General features: G+C 38.5%; 1 protein-coding gene across 1 annotated transcript; it reads right to left on the minus strand.

The window, feature by feature from the left end:
* Positions 1 to 94: 94 nt before the first annotated feature.
* Positions 95 to 2813, minus strand: LOC136238277 (uncharacterized). The gene is made up of 3 exons (XM_066028677.1): positions 2045 to 2813; positions 581 to 1024; positions 95 to 530 (listed from the first exon to the last, which is right to left on the minus strand). The coding sequence occupies exons 1-3, from the start codon at positions 2769 to 2771 to the stop codon at positions 280 to 282; spliced, it is 1422 nt and encodes a 473-aa protein (XP_065884749.1). The 5' UTR covers positions 2772 to 2813; the 3' UTR covers positions 95 to 279.
* Positions 2814 to 22155: the final 19342 nt, after the last annotated feature.

Raw genomic sequence — 22155 nt, forward strand, 5'->3', positions numbered from 1 at the left:
CCAACCTGCCATTTCTTTATTGCAAAGTTTCATTTGTAAGAAGGCTAAGCATTATAAGTCAGCTATCTGGAACAGTATATACCTATATAATAAGTTCTCATACAGGTGCATATTTTAATATATCAGTTAACCATACATACATCAAAGAGTGTATTATATCATCAAGAGTTTATGATATCATGGCATGACCTTTAACACACAACCATACTATAGTATTCTCAATAACCGCATTGTAATTTCTATTAGAATGTGTACAGTCATAACTTGGTATGCCGTCACTTATAGTAGCTTGAGATATTCCAGGGCAGCCTTGGCAGCACTGTTTTCAGCCCTGGGCTTGTTTGGTGATTTCTCACTAATAAAGATGCACACCTCATCAGGGATGGTTAGAATACATTGAAATTCTCCACCACTAATTTCCTTTGTGACAAAATATTCTTTCTTAAACTGAATCTGTTTCTTGTCAAAGTATCTTTCTTTCAGTTCACTCACATAAGAAACTGATGATGAAGAAGTAGACTCACCATGACCTATATAAATATATGCTCATGATTTTTAAAACATTATGTCACATTCTTACTTAAGCCAAGCTGTTGAACAGCTACTTCTGCAGCACTGTGTTTTGCCTCTTGTTTTTTGGTTCTCACTGTCCCATTGTACGAATTCCCTTTCACAGTGACCACATAAGAAAACCCACCACCACTGTGTACTGGTACTTCCGTGAACTCACAGTCAGAATCTTTTAGCTTGTTTTGCTGACAGTACTCTTGTAATATGCTAACTGGACTTTTAGTCACAGTTTTGTCAGGTAGAGTGGAAACTGCCGTTATAACACAATGATCATCACCATTGGAATGACTGATCCCAAAATATACCGCTATAAGGATAGCAAGCAAAGCTACAATAACAACACAGTAGGATTTGCCAAATCTTGATGTTGATGATTGAGCTCTGTCACGAGGTAGTTTCCCAGACATGGGTGATGTTGAGTTGGAAAGTTTGAGTTGATTGGATGTGGCCATCCCTATATTATTGGACAATCATACACATATACACACAAATGCTAATTAAATAAAAGGAAAAATGAATCTTAAATTTCGATTAAGGATCATAAACATAACAAGTACATAGTGAAACAAGGCCTACACCTGCAGATATAGTAAACATTTAATCCCTACCCATGACTGAAGTAGGGATTAAATGTCCACTCTATCTGCAGGTGTAGGCGTGTAGTCCCTTGTTTCACTATGTATTTTTTACATTAAAATTCCTGCTACTTGTTTACTTTTTTGTAATATATTTATGACTGGTGAACCAGCACATACTGCATCAAAAGAAAGAATGCTGCCATACCAGTCTGAAGGCATGTCCCAACTATCAGTTACTGAAAAAGTGAAGTGGTTATTGCATTTTCATTACAAACGAAGAACACTGTGAGAAGTGCCTCTGCAATCAATCCAGTCACCATGGAAAATACGAGTGATTTCAATTGAAAGTGTAGGGAGGCCATCACATGCACTACCGCAAATGGATGCCTTGAGCTTTCAGCAAGAAGAAATGGTACAAAAAAGATGACAAGGATAAGACTATGATCTGTACATTATACATACTGTGGTATGCTGAAAGAGCTGAAGCAACATCCAACAGTGAAAAAATCAAAGCCGTAGCTTTAGCCATTATTGAATTAGCCTGTCTGAAGGAATCAGGCATGCAAGAAGTTAGTCAGGCAGTAGAAAATTCTGTTAAATAATTCTGTAGCAGCTTATTGGAAGCGTTTTTGGCTGTTTCTAAGACACTTTTGTGCTTTACTCTATCTAACCAGTACCGTCAAGGCACCATGAGGCTGGTTTCCTGTCAATATTGTTTGTGATAAAGTACAAACCTCCATGATCCCTAGTATACAGTACTACCAAACTGTATGATTCTTATTAGCAAAATAATAATAAACCGTCACCATGCAGAAAGCATTTCTGCTAACAGACATTACAAATGCTAATTATAAGAATACATATTCTTGTTAGCAAAATAACTTGTAAACCATTACCAGAAGAAGGCATTTCTGCAAAGAAATTCACATGATCCGTTAGTTGACTGATGCACTGCGGAGTCATAAATACTGGAAGGGACTTGCAGATTTCTGTCAGCTGTCTGCTAACTTCTGTTAAAACTGTTGTGATTTCATCATTTTGCGTCTGAATTGCTTTGGCTAGAAGGTCTGTCCACAAACCACCTGTATCAACTTCAAACGACTTGTGATTTGGCAATGTCGAATAGGCAACTAAAATGTTGCTGTGTGTAGGTACCCTGTCAGAAGTCAGGAAGCCTCCACCTTTTGGTATCACCACACCAGGATCAACTGCATCACCTCGGCATGCATCAAAGAAAAACAGTCGAGCCATTTTCCCCAAGTGTAGTTGCTTGTCTGGCTTAAATTGATTTATTATATCTTCCACATTTACCACGCCCCCTTCCTGACTGTATATTACTCCATTGCAATTTCCATGGCCAGAGAAAACGAACACTAAACGTTTATAAGAAGGATGACACGGCCATGCAGCAGCTTTACCAACAAAGTCGATTAGATCTGGCCGGCTCATATCTCTACGAGGAACAACTTCGTATCCCAGTTTGCTGAATGATTCCGACATCTTCTCAGCGTCCCTGTGGGTTCCATTCAGCACATGAAGACCACTTTGATTGGTTGAATAATCGTTTGACACAATAAAAGCTACTCCAATGCGATGAGGTGATGACTGGGTTGCCTCCATCATAGATTAGCCTCCATTTTAGCCCGGCGATATTTCCCCTTTTAGGCTCCCTTATCTAGTTTTACGCGCACTAGGTCTATCGTCAGTATTGAGTGGGCGTTTGGATTTGATGGTATGGAATGGCGAAATTAACGGTGGACTGGAATGGGATGGTGGAATGGAACGGTAATTAGAAGTAGTCACCTCTTTATAAAGACCACCTTCTAACAAAGACCACCTCTATACAGTCTGTAGCTATAAAGACTGTTTAACTGTTTAGATTGCTGCTATCTTGTTGTTTTAGAGTGTAGCTATATCCCCATAGAATGGTCTTATTGATCAGTTGTGTGCCACGTACATGCCTAGAAAATTCAGAGTGATCTGATATCTGATTTGTAATACAGCAATTCTCCCATGCCGGCAATAAGCTTGGCTGTACAAAAATGACATCATGTGTCCATGAAACTAAAAGTAACTGACGACTAAAGGAGCTAATATCTGGTGAGGTCAAGGAATGAATGTAAATACCTATAACTTATAAAAATTTGGTCCTTTATCATTGACTCATGCAGTCCATTCAGTCCGTTGCTGCATTCCTAATTAATTCCCTCTAACTCTAATTGGCTAGTAATATGGATGCCTTTTTTCTCCTCTACAATGGTTATTGGAAAAAGGTACCAATTTACTAGATTTACAGTGAATTAATCAGAAATGCAGTCAAACTGCACAAGTCAATGATAAGGGATCAATGTTATACAGATTCAGTATTGTAAATTATAGTTAGTTGCCATTCAGTGTTAACATTCATTTCTTGGCCTCACCAGATTGTAGCTCCTAGTTTTAGTTGCCAGTTACTTTTTTTAGTTTTGTGGACACATCTTTTTTGTATTTGCATGGGTGTATTATTGCATAAATCAGATATCACTCTGGCTTTTCTAGACATAACAATCATGTGGGCGCACAATTCATCAATAAGACTGTCTTATATAAACAACAATTTAGGCATTAAAGTAAAACGGTCTTTATAAAAGTGGTCTTTGTTAGAAGGTGGTCTTTATAAAGAGGTGACCACTAAGTGAAATTACCTAATTACCATTCCATTCCAGTCCATTCCACTGAATCCAGACGCCCGTATTGAGTAGCTAGTCTGGCACCACCTGCCCTTTACCTTTTGCAGAGGGTCCAGACTATTGAGTAGTCTAGCATGCATGCACACCATCTGGCACTTTACATCAGATCTGACTATATCTGACTGCATCAGAATTTGTGCCTTTCCTATAGAAACTACAAAATTGAGGTACCTATATTTACCATATTCCTTATTGTTTTAACTACAATTTAACCGTTTGTTTATTTATTATGTATACACGTTAGGCCTGAGGCCTTTCACAGTATCCATATCCTATTACAGAACAATAATTGTTTAATCTAGAGTTAAATGTGGGTGCTGAGATTACAAAACTAGGTAAATCATTCCACTGATCAATTATTCAGTGGCTGAAAAAGTTCTGAAGCTATGGCTCTTTGTTTGTAAAGTTTCAGATGGTGTCCTCTTTTACTGGTGGTGGTGTTCAAGATAAAAAGACCTTTAAGATCAACATTATAGTGATTATTTAATATCTTGTAGACTTCTATTAAGTCACCTCTTTGCCTACGACAATATAGAGAGTACAGCCCAAGAAGTTTCAGTCGATTCTGATATGGCATACTATGTACCAGTTTGGTGGCACAATGCTGAGTAATGCAATATCCTTAATCAAGTACAGAGACCAAACTTGAATACAAAATTCTAACTGAGGGCGAATATAAGTATGGTACAAAATCTTGAAAAAACTACAAGACAAAAACTTGAAAAAGCATTTTATTCTGCCAAAGAGTTTGCATGCATGGCATGGCTTTAGCAGCTATTAATTTGGTTGACAATGAAAAGAGGGTTTCAAATCTGATTCAATCCACACACCCATATCCTTTTCCTTTTCAATATGAGGAACCATAACACACTTGCCACTTTTAAGGCCGACAATAAAATAGTCATTTGCTGAAGTCGTATGTATAAGCTGACACACATTGCCTTACATTTATCAATACTCAGAGACAGTAATGAATGTAGAGACCATTCCATTACCAAGACCCTTCTGTAGTTTAAAACATCTTCAGAACATGTGATTACTCTGTAAAGCTTGGTCATCTGCAAACTGCTCAATAGGTGAATTAATGTTGAGCAAAATATCATTCACATTTAACAAAAAAAGCAAGGGTCCTCCTTGATATACTCCACTCTTAGCAGCTAGCTAGCTACCAGTGTCCTTATCATGTTGTATCATACTTGATAACATAACATGAATGCTCATTTGTATACACGTATTTAAATGTTAAATAGAATAAAAATAACTGTACATCTTATACAAACTGTGGCATGACTGCTAACTGTGTACATCACTAGCTATACTGAACTAGATAGATATCCCAGCTTGCCTTTCTATAGTTTCAAAATTGTATGGAGAATAAAGATCAGTACTTTTTATCAGTACTTTTTAGCTATGGTCCCTACTCTAGTTGAAAATTCCAATTTTTTTGTATACTTGTTTTGTTAACTGTAAATAATAATATTATTATGATGGTGAACCCACGCATACTGCACCAGAAATGGCACTGCACGCACCCAGCTATATCAATTATTCTCTGAAAAGTGAAGTTTCCATAATGCTTCGTTGTCAGCTATGTTCAACCCAATACATAGCATTTCGAATCAAGAACTGTTCGAAAAGCACCTCTGCAATCCACACATACCGAAAGAAATCCTGTCTGGTCCCCTCACATCAGAAGAGACATTGAATCTCAGTGATAAGCTTGAACAAGTACAGAGACAATCTGCCAGATTCATTATGGCTGACTTCTTGAGTTTCAGCAGCGTAACCAATATGCTCATTGACCTTAACATTCCCAGTTTAGAACACCGCAGACAAGTATTCAGTATCACCCTCCTCTACAAAATTGTTCACTCAATTGTTCATAATCTCATTGATATATCTCCTGTTGATTTAATCCGAGCCCAATTTAATCTCTGCCACTTCTAACACCAGAGGACATGACCAAAGGTTTCATCATATCTATGCAAGGACCAATCAGTACATTCTTCCCTAGATCAATAAGACTGTGGAATTCACTCCCATCTGACCTAACAATCATTACAAATTTTTAAGCACCAGCTGAAACTATTATTACTTTCCCCTACCAATCAGTAATCTCATAATCAATCATATTGTAAAACATTTTGTATGCATGTTTCATTATGTGCATTAATCCTCAAACTGAGGCTGCACATTTTTGGAAAATAAATAAATAAGAAATGGTGCCGCACGCCCCAGTTATCGTCTGAAAAGTGAAGTATTGATTACACTTCGTTGTCGGCTATGTTCAACTGTTACACAGCAGTACGAATCAAGAACTGTTCGAAAAGTACCTGTGCAATCAAAATAGCCACTATGAAAAATACGGATAGTTTCCATTATGAAGGGAAGCCATCATGTGCTACCACTAAATTGACACTTTTGTTGTCAGCAAAGATGAATGGAACACAAAGGAGGACACTGGTAAGTCCATGAAGAATGCATTGTACGTACTGCAGTATGCCAAAAAGCACCTCCTGAGCCGAAGCGACATTGAACAGTGAAAAAATCAAGCCCATAGCCTTAGTTAGCCATAATTGAGCTACACTTATCTGAAGGCATCAGTCAGTCAGTCAATTACTCAGTGACTCAATCAGTCAGTTACTCAGTGACTCAATCAGTCAGTTACTCAGTGACTCAATCAGTCAGTTACTCAGTGTCACAATCAGTCAGTTACTCAGTCAGTCAGTTACTCAGTCAGTCAGGCACTTCCATTAATTTTTTTTTTAATTCTGTAGCAACTTGTTGAAAGCATTTCAGGTCGACTCTTGGGCTTAGTTTTACCTAACCAATACTGCCTTATCATCATCAGGGAACATTGAGGCTGGTTTTTGAGTGGTGTTATTTTGTGGGCCACGCCTACTCCTTTGTGATCCCTACTATACAGTACTGTATTGTACTGTATGATATCAATCTTTTTCTGTGATCTATATTTTGACAAGCAAGGATTTAGCTATAGTGTGGCACAAGAATTTTTCCCATTATGTTAGCATTATGCTCGATGCTTTCAGGCACCTACTATGCATGCTCAAAATTATGCTGGCATAATCAGTGGGTCCCTATATAGCTGTGTTATTTCAATTAAGTTCCTGAATATCTCATGGTGTGTGGAGACCATACTGTGGATGCGTATTCAAATATCAGTCTGATGTAACTGAAGTATGTAGCTTTAAATTTATTGCAAATACATGCAATCCGGTCTGACCAGGAGAGGTTACAAATAATGGTAATGCCTAGATGTCACTTCCTTTATAGTGTTACTGTAAATTTTGTATGTCAATTAAGTTGGTGGGGAATCATTTGTATTGATTCAACGTGCTGTGCAGAGTACATCTGCATTCTTGCATCATTCATGGTTGATCATGAGATTTCTGAATACAGTATAATAGTGCCTATACAGAAAGAATTCACCTGTTGCATAAGCTGAATTGGTAGAAGCATGCAGCCATAACTGACTGTATAGGGCCAGGTGTGAAGGCAATTCATTGCAAAATATAAGAACTGACAAGATCTTGACATCATCTTGCAAGTTGCATTCTAAAAACTGCATGTCATTGAGCTGACTTTTGATTTGCCAGGGCACCATGTGTCTACATGCAATGCATCAAAAGATGTTTTCATTCTCGAGGATGCTAGGCCTGCAGCCAAACTTCATTTTTTGCCATTGTTTATTTTGTATAATCCCTGTGTCTGGAGAAGTGGTTGCCAGTAAGAACTCTTAGCCATGCATGTCATGAATAAATAAGTTAGCTACAAAGTTAGCACCCTAGGCCTTCTCCAGTCTGAGACCTTTCAGTCTTGCTCATTCCTGCATACCTACCAGCACCCAGCCTACAGGAGAGTATTTACTTATAGATATTTCTGCCTGAACACAAAACAGTCTGGCCAGGTGAGTTAGGAAAACACAGTATTTGCTGTAAATCTACCTACCCCGGTATTAAATCAATCAATCACTACTGAATTGATCCATGCAATGCAATTACCAATCACAATGCACATACATGTGTGTGGCCGGGTATCTATCTTAACTTTACTAATAGTGTAGTACACTACAGTCCAACGTTGAAACCGGGTCACTACTGCTGACCCGGATGACCCACTGACCCGGATTAATTAAAGCCGAGACGTGTTTCGGCTAGTCTCGGGTGAGCGAACGAGTCTACATTTTGAGCGTTCGATTCGTGTTGAGTAAATATTGCAACTTCGGCCTAGCTGTAGGTTGAAGACCAAAAAAAAAAAAAAAAAAAAAAAAGGTCTTCACCTACTCACAATAGCTACCCCTCACCATAGATACCCTCAGTTTCGTGCTACATACTGCACTTACTAACAAATAGGCGTGGCTGAGCATATGTCGGTAATGCGATAAGTGGGCGTGGCTCACGAAAGAGCTACGCGATAGCGTTTATAAGTTCCACGTCGTCAAACGAACAATTTCGTTTCTCACGTGATCCAATCCGGGTCAGACCCGGATAAATTGTAAACCGGGTCAGACCCGGATGACCCGGAGAAAATGTGACCCGGATGACCCGACCCGGTTTCAACGCTGCTACAGTCCATGCAATTAAACATGGCCTATAGAGTACTCTTGATATCATGGACTGCATAGTGTATATTTGATATGTTGGATAATTTAGTTGTAGGCTGCATGATATATATATAAACGCAATAACAAACTACATTATATGTTTACGTCAATATAGCTACTATAATAGTAATGCATTGTAGAACAGTAAGCATGACATCAAGGGGCTTCTGCTAATGCATATTATTATATCAGACCGAACCCCGAATCTCAGTGATGTGACTTCTTAGACACTTGGGTCATCATCAAATCACCAACTGGTTTGAAAATTTAATTTCCTTCTTTTGATGCCAAGATTATCCTTGTAGTTAGAGCTACAGCTCATACATGAGGTCTGTTGTTGCATTTGATGCTAGCTACCTGCCAAAAGTCAAGAGGATCTTATTGGTGAAGCTGCATGCTATGCTCCACCTTAAGTATGTTTAGCAGGGTGTACCATGCATGCATGCATTATGATGAAGTTGTGAGAGTAGAATGTCTTAGTTATTAGCTAGTAATAGTAATAGTAATAATGGCTTTACAGTGCAAAGAGTATGTACAATTTCAAGGATTATTACAAGTTACTTATATTGCACTGAGGATCTGCTAGCAACCTGTGCTAGCAGCCGAAGTAAGGAAAAAAATTACAGCAATTAACTATTAAAATTGGGGGTAGGAACAAAGTTATAGCAGGGGCAAACAAAATGATACGTACATGAATTATTAAAGTTGAAGTGTTCGTAAAGTGATTCCAAAAGTGTTTGTAAATCACTGACTTGCAATTGATAGTGCTCAGATGTAAATAGGGGAGTGCATTCCACAATCTAGGGAGTTGGTTAATTAAAGTAGAAATTTCGGATTTTGTCACTGGGTGAATAATTATGTAACAATTTGTAAGCTGTAGATGATCTAGTCTGGTTGTTACTAAAGGTTGCATAATTCAACATGTTAAAGTGGGTGCTGGGATGTTTCAAGGATTTAACAAAGAAAAATATATCATAATAATCCAAAGTATACATCAATGGAAGACTCTTTAATTGGAGTAAACGTGTTTTATAGTCAGATGTGTAATCATTTAAGATATATTTAGTGGCACGCCTTTAAATTCTCTCAAGTGTAGTAGTGTCTTGCGGATTCCATAATTGTGAGCAGTAGGTAAGTTGTGAACAGGCAAGTGCTAAATAAAGGGATCTCCTAGCCTCTACCGGCCCAAATTTACCAAATGGTCATCTCAACAGTGTGAGGGATTTATATGCTTTAGAACTGATCATATTATAGTGGCTATTCCAAGATAGATTACTTGACATTTGTATTCCAAGATCCTGATGTTCACTTAAATATTGTAGGATATTGGATTCTATATGGTATGAATTAGGTGACTTGTTATTAAAGCTGAGAAACACATTTTGGAATTCCAAAGTAGAGTTCATTCCAGTTGTGGAAACAGTCCAGATCCTTTTGCAGTAATAGACTATAAGTATTACTCTCAGTAATTTTGTATCATCTGCAAATAGAAAGGGTTCTGAAGAGCTGGTTTCTCATGGTAAATCATTCACATAAATTAGAAATAATGACCCAAGGATATTTCCTTGAGGGACCCCGGATGACACCGGTAAAGTGTCAGATATTTAAGGTATTGATAATCTGTACACAATACCTACGATTGGTTAAGTAGTTTTCAAACCACTTCCATTGGTCTCCACAGATGCCTATTTTCCACAGTTTGGAAGCAGTTTACTATGTTTGACCATGTCAAAAGCCTTTTGGAAGTCTAGGTATATAACATCAGCTTGGTTACCAGATGAGATAGCTTCATAGATATGGTAAAGGAATAACAGGAGCTGTTGAGTAGTTGATCTACCCTGAATAAAGCCAAATTGAACAGGAGAGATTGTGTTAAGCACATGTTTGCTGACATTATTGTAGACCAGTCTTTCTAACACTTTAGAAGCGTTGGATAGCAAGGATATGGGACAGTAGTTATTAACCAGTGAACAGTCTTTAGATTTGTGAATGGAATAATTAAATGCATTTTCCACTCTTGTGGGATAGATCCAGTAGACAAGCTTAGATTAAATAAGCGACATAACGGACGAGACAATGACATGGCACAATGTTTAAGTACTCTAGGACCAATTCCATCAACTACTGACTGCTTTGGAAGTGTCCAATTGTGAAAGAACTTCCAAAACTTCAGCTTCAGTAACAGTGAAAGAGCTGGGAAAGAGCTCAAGGAATTGTGTTGCTGTTGAGTGACATCTAAATTAGGAATTGGTTGAGATGACTTGCTAAATACTAAATGAAAGTAATTGTTGAACAGCTTAGCTTTGGATTCATCACAACTAGCTGTTGTAGTTTCTAAATAGACTGTAGATGGAATTGATTTGTTTTAGATAAACTGCGTATGTAGCAATATATTACTGAGGTTGAACCAAAGGCAAAATTGTTGATCAGTGAGGTTTCATAGTTTGCTTTAGCCTGTAAGAGGCTTTGTTGAAAATCCTCTTCAGATTGTTTTAGACGGGATAAGTTATGAGTGCCGGGTTGGTGAGCACCTACATGTTCTTCTACGGGTCTGTAAACATTTCATTTGGTGTCAAAGATTACTGTTATAAGCCGTACAGGATATTGAGATTGATGTGATTGAAACACGGGCACAAACAGAGATATCAGTGGCAGATACAGGGGGGTTGCAATGGTTTCAGCTGAAGCCCCTTTTAAAAATAGTGCACGCCCCAAATTTATTGACGAGTTGTCGTGTGGGTGACAAAATCACTATGAGTTATACATAGTGTGTTACAGAAGGACTTTCTACAGGCAAAACTTCATACTTTTGCCTTTGAAATCACAATTATGGCATTCAACAGCAGGTTGTGACCTTTTTTTTTTGGTCTTAGACTTACAGCTAGGCTGAAGTTGAGTGGAATCTGAAACCCCCTCTGACAATTTCTAGATCCACCACTGGATATGGCATCAGTTATTACAGAACTGATAATGTTCCATACAGATTCAACATCTGTTGTATCAAAACAATGTAAAGGACATGATTCCATTATATATTGGTCTATTTGACATGAGTTTGAGGCAAAACCAAAAATAATTGTCAAGATCCCTCAATTACCTACTTTGGTATAGCTAACTGGCTTATGTACTAGCTTCATATTCATGTGGCTTCAATAACTAGTGTAAAATCAGTTGCTGTGCTGTATTTCAATGTTTGTAGCTGAACTTTCTTTTTGTGCCAGTCAAGGGTATATACCGCAATTTGCTTTCTTTCGTTGTAAAATAATATTCGTATACAAAAACTTGCAAAGAAATTTCTTACACGAAAATTTTTAGGCCATTGATATTTAGCTGGTCATTGCTATTTTTTTTAAAAACTAAGAAAAAATCATGACACAAAAAGGTATAAGAAACGAAGAAGAAAAAGCGTGATCTGAACGTGGCTCGAACCCACACATCGAGGTTTGGAGTACCCATGCTCTACCACTGTACCACCAGTGCTTGCTGGCTACTCCTCTTGTTTTTGTCACTATTTAGCTAAACATCACAAATATAAAATACTATAATATAGTCTAACCCATACTAGTGAAGAAGAAACTAAAGCTGAACCCGACCCTAACATGCTAGCCTGTTAAACATAATGATTATGGTGTAGTATTAGTGTCAAAATAGTACAGTATATTTTGGTAGATACAGTGTAATTTTTGTGTGGGTGAAGCCAGGTGTTGAAATTATAATGGGTTGCACAATTAATTTTTGATGGGTGATGGAATATTTATGAGGGTGGTATAAATAAATTAAAACTGCACATTGATTAATTTCCATAGAGCAATGAATATTTCTGAGGACATTAAAGGGCTGCAATTTTTTTTTTTGATGAAGTCGATTCAATATTAATTTTGACAAGGGCTGTTAAATTTGGTCCCATGAGTGCAGTAACATATCTTGCATGCAAAAGTAACCAAAGTGGCATGCTGCAGTGATTGCTCTGTTAGAGAGTTTTGTACTGATTGAATTCAAATGTCCAGCAGGACCAGCACACATGCACTTTCTACATGACATACATGTACCAATGGAAAACATGCATTACAGCTGTATGCGTGAACATTCTGGGTGATTTGTTTGTAGCTGAATTCTGTACAGGTGATTTGTTTGCAGCTGAGCTCTTTACAGAATGGTTTCTTTGTAGCTGAACTCTCTACAAGGTAACTTCTGAACCCTCTACAAGGTGACTTCTTCTAGCTGATCTTTCTACAGGGTGATTTGTTTGTAGCTGAACTATCTACAAGGTAACATCTTCTAGCTGATCTCTCTACAGGGTGATTTGTTCATAGCTGAACTCTCTACAAGATGACTTTTTCTAGCTGATCTCTCTACAGGGTGATTTGTTTGTAGCTGAATTCTGTATAGGTGATTTGTTTGCAGCTGAGCTCTTTACAGAATGGTTTCTTTGTAGCTGAACTCTCTACAAGGTAACTTCTTCTAGCTGATGTCTCTACAAGGTCACTAGTTTGTAGCTGAACTCTCTACATGGTGGTTTCTTTGTAACTGAACTCTCTACAAGGTGACTTCTTCTAGCTGATCTTTCTACAGGGTGATTTGTTTGTAGCTGAACTCTCTACAAGGAAACTTCTTCTAGCTGATCTCTCTACAGGGAGATTAGTTTGTAGCTGAACTCTCTACATGATGGTTTCTTTGTAGCTGAACTCTCTGCAAGGTAACTTCTTCTAGCTGATCTCTCTACAGGGCAATTTGTTTGTAGCTGAACTCTCTACATGGTGGTTTCTTTGTAGCTGAACTCTACAAGGTGATTTCTTCTATCTGAACTATCTCTTTTCATAGTTGCATGAACTCCCTACAAGGTAACTTCTTCTAGCTGATCTCTCTACAGGGTGAATTGTTTGTAGCTGATCTTTACAGGGTGACTTGTTTGTAGCTGATCTCTATACAGGTTACTTGTTTCTAGCTGATCTCTTGAATTCTCTTCAGGGTGACTGCTCTATTAGGATGACTGCTCTATTAGAGTATCTCGATCTCGCACAAGCAACACCAAGTTGGATTTCGTGTTATAACTCCGTGGCTTTATGTCTGATTCTTCTACACCATTGAAGAGCCTTTCTAAGTTGATTACTCCATCTATACAGCGATTTTCAAAGCATTACCCCAAGCGGTTTATCTGGTAGGCGTGGCAAGCAGTCGTTTTTTTTATTAGCTAATCTCGATTGCGTAATTGTTACACACTGTTGGTTTTTCGTTGTATCTGCCTGGTTTTTAACTCGATTTCTTTTAAACTACAAAAGGTTTGAGGTTCAATAGTTAACCTATTCACCCACCGATTTTCAGCTTCTTCCCATACGTGGTTTACCCTGTAGGCGTGACAACATATTGGTGTTATTTTTCGTGAATAATCGCTCATACCTCTTTGCCTGTTTATCGTATTTAAAAAAAAAATTTTTTTTTATTCCGGACCTAATGGCACTCCTATCCTCCCCAATCTCTAGCTAGAAGTTAAATCTAATTTAATTTATAAATGACAAAAAGCAGAAGAAAGAAAAAGCAGCTAAACCTACAGAGCCTACAAAAACACCGCATGGACCGCCAGCATACACACAGCAAAACCCCCGGACAGGGGCCTTAACAAGAAAGCCCTGTAGACTACTGACCAAACTGCAAGGAGTGGGAGCATGAAACAGAGTTCAACTCCCACAAAGGACTGCCAGGCAACAGGCTAAATCGTATTCCAGCCAACGTGGGTACCGAGATGCGCCTTTATACCCCCCTTCTGTGTGCCAAATTTCAAGGCAATTGGATATGGCGTTCGCGTTTTATAGCAGTTTTGTAAGTGTGCGAAAAGAGGAAGAAAAATAAGAAGGAAAAAATAAAACGAAGAAACTAAGCCAATTTTTGAAGTCGCATATCTCGGGAACGCTTGAAGCGATTGCGCTCAAATTTGGAATGTGGAGTGCTGAAGTTGGAGGGAGTGTCCACAGCAAAAATCGTTTTGTTTCATCAAGGCGGCACGGTGCTATGGAGGTTCGAAAATTGCGTTTTTGTTCTTCCTGTCAATATACTCGCGGGTGTTGCGCGCCGGCTTCTTGGGCCGCACGACACACTACCGTGTGTCTTGATAGAGTCATGTCTGACTTGACAACAAATATAGTACCATAGTATTATATACATGGCTTACATGCCTATAGTGCATGAACATTGCTAGGCAAATCTTGCTGTAAATTTAAATGATTATGACACCAAAGCAGTGGTAACGGGTTGCTTAGCAACTATGCAAAGCAACCATGAATGTATTAAACAGGTAATTTTATTGCCTAGCAATAATTGTTATAGGAAGATTGCTGACTTTGGCCTATGTGCCTCATTACATGCTTAACACAAGGAATTTCTTACCAACACACAAATGCAAAACAGCTGTAATGACTTCCTGGTGGAAGGCGAGATATTGTATTACCATTGCTACACTATAGTCGGTAATCTATATTTACGCTGAGATAGACTCAAATATAGCAGTCAGGCACAGCTGATATGCATGGGTCATAGAATAGAATTAAGTATGAAAACATAGTTATGTAATTATGTTAAATTGATGTAAACAATATAGTCTATTAGTGTAAAGGGGGAGCCTGTATTCCGCGGAATACGGAATAGCAGAATTACGGAATAAGCGAAAATCACATTCTAAATATTTTGTTATTGTTTATAGCCTCTATAACATTTTAATATACATTCCTCACCTCGTAGAGAACACAATCACGATGGCACCGATCCTTGGGACGATCTTTAAATAGGATATGTACAAAGATATTCACTCTAGAACAATCTAACTACCATCAAATACACTTCATTACACAATCGCTAGAAAACTAGAAGTTCTTTGTGCTATACTTACTCATACCAGCTGTCACACACAAGTAACTGCCTGAATTTATTAGAGTTATATACGAAGTGTTAGAGCCGAGGTTGGAGCTCTGATGTTGGGAGCTGAAAGCTATATTATTCTCCGAATTTATTTGAAACACTTTAGGAAATGGTAACAGAGTTATAAGAAAGGTCAGATTATTCCATGCATGCATGCATGCCGCAGGGTAGCTACCTAGGGGTGGATTGTTTTGTCCTAAGCTATTCGGCCAGTTAGCTAGCTAGCTAGCTGCTCGTGTGTGACAGCTGGTATGAGCAAGTATAGCACAAAGAACTTCTCGATTATGTAGTGAAGTGTATATTTAACAGTAGTTTAGCTTAGTTAGATTGTTCTAGAGTGAGTATCTTTGTACACATCCTATTTAAAGATCGCCCCGAGAATCGGTGCCATCGTGATTGTGTTCTCTACGAGGTGAGGAATGTATATTAAAACGTTATAGAGGCTATAAACAATAACAAAATATTTAGAATGAGATTTTCGCTTATTCCGTAACTCTGCTATTCCGCTATTCAGTATCCACGGAATAGCTACAGGCTCCCATGTAAAGGGCAAAGACAAAAATTAATATACCACTTTGACACTTCAGATCAAAGGAAACCACAGGGTTATATATCACATATTGCCCTGACCACAGGGCGATATCTAGATATAGCCCTGACCACAACTGCCTTTGATGCTGAGGCAGCTACAAAGCATCAGTTCCCTTTGATTATTTATATAGAGCTGCTTAAAGTTTTGTATTGTGGATTTGAATTAGAGTTGCTTAAAGTTTTGCATTGTGGGTTTGAGTTAAACATGTTGGTTTAGTTAGGGGCATTGTTGTGAAGCAAAAGAATTGAGTGAGTCAGCATTGCGTAGTTCAGTTACAAGACATCACTAAATAATCATTTTTGCAATATGAGGATTGTTTTTCTACAGAGTACATTTCAACTGCATGAAAAGATGCCTCAAACATTCACAACCTATATGTCTAAGTGTTTATTTTAGCACCTTAGGTTGCTTTATTCATCCACAATGTGGTTATTTGGTTTAAAATGGTATCACTACAACCAGTGAAACCCACAATCATTTCATTTTTGTGCTCACAATTTAAACCCACAATCGATGTTTGCAAACCTCTTTATAAAAGTAATGTGGTGAATGCAGGTTTGTCTTCCTTCACCTATTAGGTGAACATACCAGAGTGGTATATATTACTTATACATATAAATGGTATTTTTTATGTATAAGTATGGGGCGCTGGGGATCAAATCCTGGGGTGCATTTAGGGGATTCCCTGCTCTGAGGATCCTCTATCCCTAAAGGATCCTTGGTATAAAGCGCCCCAGGATTTGCTAGAGGATCCCCTGCTCTGAGGATCCTCTAACAAATTCTGGGGCGCTTTTAGGTGTATCTTATATTATAAATCTGCAAGAGCCTGGAAAAGAAAAATGCTCACCTTATGAATGTGGGTTTGAACCATTTTTTTATAAAAAGGGACCCTCTTTATAAAAAATGGTTCAAACCCACATTCCATTTTTCTTTTCCAGGCTCTTGCAGATTTATAATATAAGATACACCTAAAGTGCCCCACAAACCCCAAAACACATATAAATATAATAAAGCAAACTTATTTCACTCATTTAATTCATTAAATACAAAACTCTATTTTGATTTAGTTATTTCAAATATCCCGAGTTCCTAGTAAAAACACAGTTTGCTTCAACACACCCCCCAAATCAAATCCCTCAATTAACTTTATGCCGCTTAACAGTACTAACAATAATACGTAACTTCCTATAACAAAGCATTCTACATAATCTAAGTACAACCCCATTCCAACAAGAAAGCAATTTGATACCCCCCATTCACCTCAACTAACAATATCTCCCACCCCAGATTGAGAAATTACCGGAAAAGCACAAAAACAAACCAAAATAAAAACTAATAATACTTTTCAATTAAATTTTTGTTTTCTCTCCAAAAATAACATCATAATAACAAAAAAAAAAAACCATAATAGCCCCATAATCCAGGGGATCCTCTAGCCCTAAGTATGGGCAGTATTTATATGTATATTACTTATACATATAAATGGTATTTTTTATTTATGTATGCCATTTTGCGATCTATTCCGAATAAATTAGGGGGGGGGGGGTTATTGCTCTTGCAGCTAGCATTGTTGTTTGATTTTTTTACCATTTTTATATAAAGGGCGGATGTTAAGTTTGGGGATGTATCCAATAAGTAAATTGGCTTTTTGGTTTATGGTAGAGGATATTGTTTTATTAACTATAATTGGTGGCCGACCAGTGGAAGAGCCGTATGTCATTATTGGGCAATTAGCGACAGCCCTGGTAGGGATAGAGGATCCTCTGAGGATCCTCTATCCCTAAAGGATCCTCGGGCTAGGGGATCCCCTGCTCTGAGGATCCCCTACTCTGAGGATCCTCTAGCCCTAAATGATCCTCGGTATACTTAGTATCCTTTAGGGCTAGAGGATCCCCAGGATTTGCCTGATATATATGCCCGTGCCCTCGGGCCACGAGCATATATATCAGGCAAATCCCGAGTGGCCATGGTATAACTATTAAATATATTATATCATCTCCCTGACTGAGATACTAAGTATACCGAGTGATTACAGGCAATCAAAGCAGTATTATAGCTGTACACTGTGCTATATGCATGAACAGTAGCAACCCACTCCCCTCCCCAACCAGAAAGCTTATTGCTATGAGTCATATACGGCTACATGGGAGAAAGTTACAAGATTTCCATAGTAAAGCTATTTTACTGGTTTTCCCAGTCACACAGCCATTAAGGATCAAAATTTAGCATAACAAGGTAGCTATAGCTAGCTAAATATATATAATGTATGGAATATGTTATTGTTTGATCATCATCATCATCGTGAGTCACTACTGCTATACATGTACATGTGTTATTATGGCAACTATAACTATGTATATATACATACCTTTTGAAATATGCATGGAAAGGAATTAAACATTCACACCCATAAATAATGTAAAGTTCATGCCAGGGTAGTTATCGGTTGCAGTAGTTAATTTGTGAATTTGTTAAGCTATTATTGAAAAAGTTAAGGTAAGTGCGCCTAATTCCGGACAGTCCCTAACTCTGGACACTTCAAATATTTGACGTCATATCTCCAAAACTATCTGCAGCATTTACTTGAAATTTTAGGTGATTTATGCTTCATGTATTATGATGCTATGGTCCTAAAATCAGCTTTAAAGTCCTACAAGATTTCCCAAGCGAGGTGATTATTTATCGCTATGTACGGAAAAATTATCAAAAATTCTTTGATAATCACTGCTTATTCCCAAACTGAAATCACTATCAGGCTGATTTTAATACAGGGAATCCTCTAGCCCCTTATTGTTTTCCCTGGTTTTGTTAGATTTGAGATTTGATGGAGTCTATTGAAGTTCCTTGTGATATTTCTTTTCAATTAGGCCCCTATTTGGTGATTATTAGTTTCTCATCCACTGCCCGCATCCTTCTTAGGCTACCCGCATGGTAAGCCATTATTACTCTGTGCATGCTCAGAAGAACACGTAATACCAAACCGTCATAATTTGTATTGAACACGATGACGTTTTTAAATTAATGCTACAGTGCGCCAGGAGTACTGTTGTTTCCTTGGAAAATTACTGCAGTGGATTCTAGTTTCGATTGTTTTTCAAGTCAACTGAAATTCTGCTGACTCGATAGAGCACGATTGCAACTAAAAACCAATGTTAATTTATGGGAGGAAAGAAAGAGAATTTGGAGAAGATCTGTACATCAGTGTATTAATATTATAATTGCCTAATGGTAATGCCCTCCCGCCCACATCATAATAATTAGAAAGACTGGATGAGAAACTAATAATCACCAAGTAGGGGCCTTATGGTATCTTGATGATGGAACTTTTGTGGGGTCACGTTCTGCTGTAGCAGATTTATTGGACCTCTTAGCAACACACGGCCCATCCTTTGGACTCACCCTTAACCTGAAAAATGTGAAGTTTTTTGGCCAAGTGGAGATCCATCTTTCCTACATTTCCGCAGCAGGTAAGCCGTCCATTGCAAATTTCGGATGGTGTTGAGCTGCTGGGATCCCCTATTTTCGGCAGTTCCAAGTTCTTTGATGATTTTACTGATTCCCTTTTTGACAAGGTTCATTGTTTACAAGACTTACTACCTAGGTTGGAAGACCCTCAGGTGGAGCTTCAACTTCTGCATCAGTGTCTAAGTTGTTGTAAAATTGTTCATATCCTTCGCACAGTGCCTCCCGGCACATTTGCTGAGCCACCTTTCAGATTTTGACAACCAACTTCATTCTAGCCTTTCTCATGTTGTTCACCATTCACTTTCAGATCTCACTTGGCAACAAGCTACTCTTCCTATGAGGTTGGGAGGTTTGGGAATGACATGGTCTATGCAGCTTACCTTGGCAGTTGTTCAGACTTCAAGGACTTAGTTCGTCAATTATTGGGCATCCAGAGATAGTGATTTCATGTTGGTGGGAGGAGCTACAGCACAGCAAAATTTGATTGGTCTACTTCCATCCACTTTCAGTTTCTCCCCTGCTTCACAAAAAGATCTGCAGTTACATCTTGAGCATTTTTACTCTGAAGTTTTACTTCAACAGAGTATACGTGATAGGGCTCGTTTACTAGCTTTCTGGTTTGGCTTGTGCTTGGCTTCAAGTGATACCTTGCCCCCAACTTGGGTTAGCAATTCCACCTGCTGAATTTGTTGTTGCTCTCCGGCTTTGACTGGGTATTCCAGTTTTCTGATGCAGATTCACCATTGGGTGTTTGTGGACAAATGGTTGATCATCTAGGAGATCACCTGATAGGATGTGGACATGGTCCACTTTGCATAAGACAACATAATGCTTTGTGTGACTTATTTATTATGCACTTTTGGAGGATAATTCAGATGTCCAGAAGGAACAGAAGGTGTCTGGGGAATCTGCTGCTAGACCTGGTGGTATTTTTCATCCGGATTTTTACAATGGTCATCCAACCTACTTTGATGTTTCTGTTCGAAGTGCCCTCCATTTTGGGGTTCTGTCACATTCAGCCATCACTCCTGGGTTCGCAGCTCTCAGAGGAGAGATGGAGAAAGATGCTAGGCACAAGGCACTGGTAGAAGCAGCAGGAGGTGAATTTTTACTCTTAGTAGTAAATAACCTTGGTGTTTGGACACCTTCAAGTGTAGAGATTCTTCGCTCAATTGCTCGGATTTCCACTTTGCAAAATGGGCTGTCCACAGGCAAGGCTTTTCACCACCTTGTTGAACAGCCAAGTGTTCAATTATACCATTATGATGCCAAAATGATTTTACGTTTTTGGGCACTTCACCCCCACTCTGAGGATGATTGGTTGCAGGGTTGTTCGGTGGAGGAGGATGGGATTTGCCCCAAGATGTTGTCGAGGGAGATGACTGTGCCAATGTGAGCGAACAAAGTTGGACAGAAGTATTATCTGGCCTCCGCAGGGACAACACAGTGTCTGATAATAACATTTCTTCTGCGTTTCCTGTCACCAATAAGTTTTCATCACTCTCTGTTGAATATGCTTCATTGGACCCCGAAGATGCAGTTCCTCAAGACGTTGGTATTGAAGATTCACACATTCAGTTCACTTTTGCGTCATCTTAAAGAGCTGTTACGACTGAGAACATTGGGCCAACTGATTTTGAGTTGCTTGAGGAGGCTGTTGCAGAGCAGAAGACTTTACATTTGGTAACTTCAGCACCCCCAGATACTGTGAACTCTTCATTCGTTGTTGCTGATGGAATTGCTTCTGAAACACTGTGATGGGCAACCACATGATTTGAGGCACTCTACTTATCGAGCTCACTACCCGTGAGAATTGCCCCTTTATCATCCGCCCACAGTTAGTAGTAGACCTTTAGCACTTTCTGGACCAGATCTATCTGTTTACGAACTGACTTCTGACTTTAATGCTAAATACTATTCCAATGATTACCACCCATTCATCTCTTCATTTAATCCACTAGTACCTACCAGTTCCCACTTTTCCCCCTTTACCCTGTATTCATCTTTCCCCACTATGCCCAGCGTCTCCCTTCCAACTTGACTGTATAATTAGTATAATTATTGTTTTAGCTCACATGTGTATATTGTATTCAATGCTTTATATTTATGGTGCGATTATTAGAGTCATTAATCGATTCCCGGACAAATTTATATCCGGACACCTGTAGCAACATTTCATAGCCCTGATACTTGCAGCATAGTAGGACATATGCTTTGGCACTGTACATACCAAAAATCACTCCAATCGGATGAAGCAGGTAGGAATACAAAGCCCAAATGTCCGTCCGGAAAAACGATCGATTACCGGCCAAAAAATCTACATCCGGACAACAGCTCATAATTCCGCAAGGAAAGAACCGATTGCCACTAAACTCTAGTATATATAACTTTAGTCTATGTTTATAGTACCATGATAAAAATTTGGAGTCTGAAATGTACACCAACTGGCAGATACAGCTTGCTAAAGTTCACCTACTCCAACAACCACTATTTCCGGACACTTTATCTATATAAGTTACTTTAATGCATCTGCAGTCAGCAGGGAGTCGTGAAGAACCGCCTTCTTAGAGAAAAGGTCCACAATTTAAGTTAAAAAAGGTTCGCAATATCAGCAAAAGGTCCACAATTTTGGTAGCTATACAAGTCAGCAGAAAAGTCCATCAGCTGCAGTTTACTAAAATACCACTA

The sequence above is a fragment of the Dysidea avara genome, chromosome 11 (genome assembly GCF_963678975.1).
Source record: "Dysidea avara chromosome 11, odDysAvar1.4, whole genome shotgun sequence".
Classification (NCBI taxonomy): Eukaryota; Metazoa; Porifera; class Demospongiae; order Dictyoceratida; family Dysideidae; genus Dysidea; species Dysidea avara.